The sequence below is a fragment of the Chiloscyllium plagiosum genome, unplaced genomic scaffold (assembly GCF_037043375.1).
Source record: "Chiloscyllium plagiosum isolate Xiang-an unplaced genomic scaffold, Cpla_swu_hap1 HiC_scaffold_23, whole genome shotgun sequence".
Lineage (NCBI taxonomy): Eukaryota > Metazoa > Chordata > Chondrichthyes > Orectolobiformes > Hemiscylliidae > Chiloscyllium > Chiloscyllium plagiosum.
The window spans coordinates 44,339,376-44,346,733 of NW_028270161.1; the positions used below are offsets into that span (position 1 = coordinate 44,339,376).

The 7,358-nt window shown below is 39.6% G+C and overlaps 1 protein-coding gene across 3 annotated transcripts in view; it reads left to right on the plus strand.

Annotated features, from left to right (window-relative positions):
• Positions 1 to 5,908, plus strand: part of LOC122561657 (proton myo-inositol cotransporter-like) — a 151,147-nt gene extending 145,239 nt beyond the window's left edge. The window contains exon 12 of one of the 3 annotated variants that reach the window (XM_087999609.1): positions 5,757 to 5,908. In XM_087999609.1, the coding sequence (XP_087855735.1) occupies positions 5,757 to 5,857 (101 nt within the window). In that variant the 3' untranslated portion in view covers positions 5,858 to 5,908. The remainder of the gene's footprint in view (positions 1 to 5,756) is intronic. The other 2 variants (XM_043713609.2, XM_043713608.2) reach the window with 2 other exon arrangements.
• The last annotated feature ends 1,450 nt before the right edge of the window (positions 5,909 to 7,358 follow it).

The following is a 7,358-nucleotide window of genomic DNA, read 5'->3' on the forward strand; positions in this document are numbered from 1 at the left end:
AGATTTTAAACTAATTCAGCAGGGGATGGGAATGTAAATTCTAGTTCCAGTGTTGAGGAGGTTGAAGAGTAGTGAGGTCAGAAATATGGTTTCAAGGTTGCAACTGTGCACCAGCAAGCAGGAAGGTGGTTTGAAGTGTGTCTACTTGAATGCCAGGAGCATCCGGAATAAGATGGGTGAACTTGAGGCATGGATTGGTACCTGGGACTTCGATGTTGTGACCATTTTGGAGACGTGGATAGAGCAGGGACAGAAATGGTTGTTGCAGGTTCTGGGATTTAGATGTTTCAGTAAGAACAGAGAAGATGGTAAAAGAGGGGAAGGTGTGGCATTGTTAGTCAAGGACAGTATTAAAGTGGGAGAAAGGATGTTTGAGGACTTCGCTACTGAGGTAGTATGGGCTGAGATGAGAAACAGGAAAGCAGAGGTCATCCTGTTGGGAGTTTTCCAAAAGCCTCCGAATAGTTCCAGAGATGTAGAGAAAAGGATTGCAAAGATGATTCTGGATAGGAAAGAGAGTAACAGGACAGTTATTATAGGGGACTTTAACTTTCCAAATATTGACTGCAAATACTACAGTTAGAGTACTCTAGATGGGTCAGTTTTTGTCCACTGTGTGCAGGAGGGTTTCCTGGCACAGTTTGTAGACAGGCCAACAAGAGGTGAAGCCGCACTGGATTTGGTACTGAGTAATGAACCTGGCCAGGTGTTAGATTTGGAGGTAGGTGAGCACTTTGGTGATAGTGACCACAATTCAGTTATGTTTACTTTAGTAATGGAACGGGATAGGTATATACTGCAGGGCAAGAGTTATAACTGGGGAAAAAGCAATCATGATGCAATTTGGCAAAATTTGGGATGCATAGGATGGGGAGGGAATTTGCAGGGAGTGGGCACAATTGGAATGTGGAGCCTATTCAAGGAACAGCTACTACTGTCCTTTGGTAAGTATGTACCTGTCAGGCAGGGAGGAGGTGGTCGAGTGAGGGAACCATGGTTTACTGAGGAAGTTGAATCTCTTGTCAAGAGAAAGAAGGCGGCTTATGTTAGGATAAGACATGAGGGCTCAGGGCGCTTGACAGTTACAAGCTAGCAAGGAAAGACCTACAGAGAGAACTAAGAGCCAGGAGGGGACATGAGAAGTCATTGGCAGATAGAATCAAGGAAAGCCGTAAAGCTTTCTAGAGGTAAATCATGAATAAAATGTCTGATCAGAGTAAGATTAGGGCCAATCAAGGACAAGGGTGGGAAGTTGTGCGTGGAGTCTGAAGAGATAGGAGGAGTGCTAAATGAATATTTTTCATTGTTTTTTTTCAGCGTAAATACCAATGTTATTGAGGAGAATACTGAGATACAGAGTTCTAGACTAGACGGGATTGAGGTTCACAAGGAGGAGGTGTTAGCAATTCTGGAATGAGTGAAAATAGATAAATCCCCTGGGCCAGATGGGATTTATCCTAGGATTCTCTGGGAAGCCAGGGAGAAGATTGCAGAACCTTTGGCTTTGATCTTTGATGTCATTGTTGACAGGAATAGTGCCATAAGATTGGAGGATAGCAAATGTTCCCTCGTTCGAGAAGGGGAGTAGGGACAATCCTGGTAATTATAGACCAGTGAGTCTTACTTCGGTTGTAGGTAGAGTATTGGAAAAGGTTATAAGAGATAGGATTTATAATCATCTGGAAAGGAATAATTTGATTAGGGATAGTCAACACGGTTTTGTGAAGAGTAGGTCGAGCCTCACAAACCTTATTGAATTCTTTGAGGTGACCAAACAGGTGGATGAGGGTAAAGCAGTTGATGTGTTGTATATGGATTTCAATAAGGAGTTTGATAGAAGTCCCCATGGTAGGCTATTGCACAAAAATGGAGGCATGAGACTCAGGGTGATTTAGTGGTTTGGATCAGAAATTGGCTAGATGAAGACAGAGGGTGGTAGTTGATGGGATATGTTCATCCTGGAGTTCAGTTATTAGTGTTGTACCGCAAGGATCTATTTTGGGTCCACTACTGTTTGTCATTTTTATAAATGACCTGGAGGAGGGCATAGTAAATTTGCAGATGACACTAAGATCGGTGGAGTTGTGGCCAGGGTCGAAGGATGTTGCACGTTACAGAGGGACATAGATAAGCTGCAGAGCTGGGCTGAGAGGTGGCAAATGGAGTTTAGTTTGGAAAAATGAGAGGTAATTCACTTTGGAGGGCGCAGCAGGACTAAAGTGTACTATAGTCAATGGTAAGATTCTTGGCAGTGTAGATGAGCAGAGAGATCTCTGTCTTCATGTACATAGATGCCTGAAAATTGCCACCCAGGTTGACAGAGTTGTTAAGAAGGCATACAGTGTGTTGGCTTTTATTGGTAGAGGGATTGAGTTTCAGAGCCAAGAGGTCATGTTGCAGCTGTACAAAACTCTGGTGTGGCCGCACTTGGAGTATTGTGTACAATTCTGATCACTGCATTGTAGGAAGGATGTGGAAGCTTTGGAAATAGTTCAGAGGTGATTTACCAGCATGTTGGGAAGGTCATATGAAGAAAGGCTGAGGGACTTGAGGCTGTTTTCATTAGAGAGAAGAAGGTTGAGAGGTGACTTAATTTAGACATATGATAATTAGAGGTTTAAAAGGTGGAGAGTGAGAGCCTTTTTCCTCTGATGGTGAAGGCTAGCACAAGGGGACATAACTTTAAATTGATGGGTGATAGATATAGGACAGATGTCAGAGGTGGTTTCTTTACTCAGAGTAATAGGGGCGTGGAAAGCCCTGCCTACAACAGTAGTAGACTTGCCAACTTTAAGGGCATTTAAATGGTCATTGCATAAACATATGGATGAAAATGGAATAGTGTAGGATAGATGGGCTTCAGACTGGTTCCACAATTTGGCACAACTTTGAGGGCAGAAGGGCCTGTACTGTGCTGTAATGTTTTATATAAAGCCCATCCCACCAGAACATTTCCCTTCTATCCCCTTACTGATGCAAGTGCCTTCTGAACTGAAAGCTATTCCACCCAATCCTTTATCACCTTGACTTTGTTTATAGTATGCCAGTTTGAGAGATAGCATTAGACTGAGTATGTCAAAGAGCCTCCTAAAATGGGAAACAAAGAAAACTGCAGGTTAGAGTCATACCTAACAAAAAGGAAAATGTGAATGATTGATGGAGATCAATCATTCCACATTATTGCAGGAGTTCCTTATGGTCGTTTCCTAAGCCCAACTATCTTCAGCTACTGATCAATGACAATCCCTTGATCAGAAATGGTAATGTTTGCTGATGTTCAGATCCACTTCAATACTGAAGCAATCCATGTCCTTTGCAGTAAGACTTAGATAGCATTCAGGCATGGGCTGATAAGTGAAAAGGAACTGTCTGCGCCACACAAGTGCCAGATAATGACTATCTGAAACAAGAGAAAATCTAATCATTTGTACATGACATTCAAGACATTAAAACTGATGAATTCCCCACTGTTTACATCCTGGAGAAACTGAACTGAATCAGCCATTATAATACAGTGTCTTCTAGAACAGATCAGAGGCTAGAATTTGTGTGGCAAATATTTTACCACCTGACTCCCCAATGCCTGTCCACCATCTCTAAGGAGAGTAATGGAACACCATCTTCTCGCCTGGACATGTGCAGCTTCAATTCAAAAAGCAGCCTGTTTGATTGGTATTTAGTCTGCTGCATTTGACAATCACTCAGTCTACCTTGAATATCAGTGGCAACAGTGTCCGCCACTTACAATATACAATGCAGCAAGTCATCAAATTCCTTTGACAGCAGCTTTCACACCCACGCCCACACCTAGAAGATCAAGGACAACAGCTGTATGAGGGTACCACCACTACAACTTCCCATTTAAGGTACGTAGCATCCTGAATTGGAACTAAATCACCATTTCTTCACTGCTGCTAAGTCAACATTCTGAGAGGTTAACCTTTCTAATCTGTACATGTAGAGGCAGGGCACATGGCTGAACTATTAAATGAATACTTAGCATCTGTATTCACCAAGGATGCAGATGTTACCTAGGCCAAAATGAAAAAGGAAGCCATTCAGTCACTCGAGTTCAAAAGTTGATAAACTTTGAATAAACTGTTGATGCCTTGAGTTGACTCGGCATCCAGATAGGATGCGATGCATCCAAGGATATTGAAGGAAACAGGAGTCGAAATTGCCGAAGCACTGGCCATAATCTTTCACTCTTCTCTGGACTTTGATATGATTCCAGAGCATTGGAGGAAAACAATACACTCTTGTGTTCAAGAAAAATTGCAAGAATAAGCCCAGCAATTATAGACCAGTCAGTTAGACTTAGTAGAATAATTCAGGATAGAATTAATAGTTACGTGGACAAATGTGGGTTAAATAGGGACAGCCAGCATTGGCTTTATTAAGGGAAAATATGGCAGCTAATTTTTTGGAGTATTTTTAAGAGGCAACAAAATTTATGAGGATAATGTTGATATGATATGCAGAGATGTTCAAAACCATTCAACGCAGTGCCACACAATAGTTGATGTGAAACTTTGAAGCAAGTCAACTGTGAGGAAGATGGTGTCAAACTTCAAAAGGATTTTGCCAAGCTTGTCAAGTGTGAAGGTAGGTAGCTGAGAATTTCTGAGAAGTGAGAGATCATACACTTTCTTAGAATATGGAGAGACAGTATAAAATAAAGGATGCAGAAGCAGAGAGACCTGGGGACATATGTGCATAAGTCATTGAAGGTGGCAGGACAGGTGGAGAGATTAGTATATAGAAAATACAGTATTCTAGACTTTATTAATAATGGCGTTGAGTACAACAAGGAAGTAATAATAGTTAGAATTCAGGTTCAGTCTTATGTAGCATTTTTGGCAACACATTTTCTGAGGGATTGGAGAAGAAGTTTAGAGAATGGTTCCTGGCATGAGAAGCTTTAGTTATAAAGACAGCCTTTTCCTGTCGGAGGAAAACTGAGAGGATACAAATTTTCAAAATCGCGAGGGGTTTGGACAAATCAAAAAGAAAATAACTACCTGCTTGTAAAAACAATGGTAAACAGAAGGGCACAGATTTAAGTGATTTGTAAATGAAATAAATGTGTGAGGAAAAACTTTTTAACACAGCAACTGATTTACATCAAGAATGCATTATCAGAGAATATGGTGGTTGCAGATTCAATTATGATATCCAGGGCATTTTTTTTTTTCTATTTAAATAATGTGCATAGGGTGGAAGAATATCATTAAGTCATGATCCTCAACTAGCTAATGCAAACACAATGGGTTAAATGGCTTCCTCCTCCACGATAACACCATATTGTTCCGTGCCCTTGAGATTGTCCGTTACTTCAAAAAAGGAACAATTTGCAAGAAAATTAGAGACGCAAAAACTAGAGAGCAGTTATAATGAAAAACTTTAATTCTCCTTATTTAGAATGGAATAGTCATGGTATAAAATTTGTAGAACAGAAAGAGCATCTAAAATATATTCAGGATACTATTTTAGATCAATATTTTCCTAGTCCAAGGAGATAGGAGGAAGATCTGTTTCTGGGGAGTGAGGTTAACCAATATCATTGTCAGTAGTGGAAAATTTGGGAATAACGGTATCTTCAGGCAAGAAAAAAAGATTTTTTAAAATGCTAATTTGTGCATAGACCATAAACTGTATGCCCTTTTATTGTAAAGGCAGAAAATACTTACTAGGAGATGCAATTTGGTCTTTGCTAATTCTAAATTCTTTTCTTTTATTCCCTTCCCAACACACAGACTCAGGTGGCTCCATTGGCACTAGCAGTCTTACTCAACTGGCTGTTTCCCATTTGAGCAATTCAACATTCATGCAAATAACAAAGAAGAAAATCCACTAAAGGGACACAAGGTGATTTAAAGGCAAAAGACTAGGTAGAACCATTCTGGAATTAATTTGAAATCTGTCTGTATCTTTGAACAATAAAACTCTTTGCAAATTAAATATTGATCCAAGGATCAATTTTGTCTGGATGGCTTATTCTTTGGAGACAATGTATTCATGCAGTGAGCCAGCAGTGGAATAACGAAGTTATGTTACAGTCAGAGATCAGGACAAGTGATTAATTACAGATTCCCAATATGAAACCGAACCTGAAGGACTATAAAGTTTTACCTGTTCATGGCATTTAGAATGCTATGTATTCAAAATAACTTAGTGACTAATTATTTTTGATCAATTACATTGCTAATACTAGATAAGTTGGAGACTTCACTTTCATTTTGAAGGGATGGCTTTAGCCTTTTAGTCTTTTTACTTTGAATTTCCGTCTTGCTGTGGCTAGCAAGGAATCAGAAATCTATTGCATATGGCGATAGTATAAGTATTCTCATCCCTTAACATTAAAGCATTTTGTATCATTCAGTTCCTCAAAATGGTTATCTAAACTCTGATCTTTTTCAATGTTTGATGGATCGTACTGTCTCCCACTGGTATGCCCAAGATTGCTGCTGTCACCACTGAGACTGTTTGGTTCTTTCCCAGGACTCGTTGCAGCATTTAATAAGCTGCATTGTATGGCAATATCTGACCTCTTACACATGAGTGAGGATTCAGTTTGTGTCCATGCATTTTGAACCTGAAGTGATTTGCTGTCCAAAGCATTTTGAGCTGAGGTACAAATTCTTGTTGAATAATTCATCCAGGATGGAACAAACTGATCTAGTTTTTCTTTCTGTTCCATAATAAGCACATTTGACTCCATTGAGTCACTACTCACTTTTTGACTGATGGGATAACAACAAGGTTGGCTTGCACAGTTGATTTCTCTGAGGTATTCTTGTGATGGTACATTTTCAACATCAAAGTTTTCTCCCACAGTTTGGACATTGAAAGGTTTTTTCTGAACATTGCCTTTATTGGTAGCTGAAATATCTGGCTGCATGATTTGACCATCTAATTCTGACTGTAAAATTGAAAATAAGTTGTAAATGATTACTGCAGTGAATTTATTCATATGGTTCATACAGTTCAATAATCTAAGCTTTCATCACTACATTATCTGAGATCCAGGATGAATCTCTTTGCTATATTTGAAGTTAATTGATATAGGGAAATGAATGATGCATCCAATGTTGTGGTGAGGGGAAGTTGAATCTCACAGTAACAAGAATTGCTTCCTATTTTTGTGCTTTACCAAATGTAAATTAAGCAGTTCATATGGAGAAAGTCTGAGCTCTGGCTTTAGATTTGGGTACCTAAAACATTACTAACTGCCATATTGCAAATTATTGTTATAGTCCTTCCTCCAGACTGAATCCAGATGTGCTTGTCTCACTTTCCTCATAAACCAGACTGGGGAGGACAGCTGTTGAAAGATGTTTCTTAGTGATAAGATATAA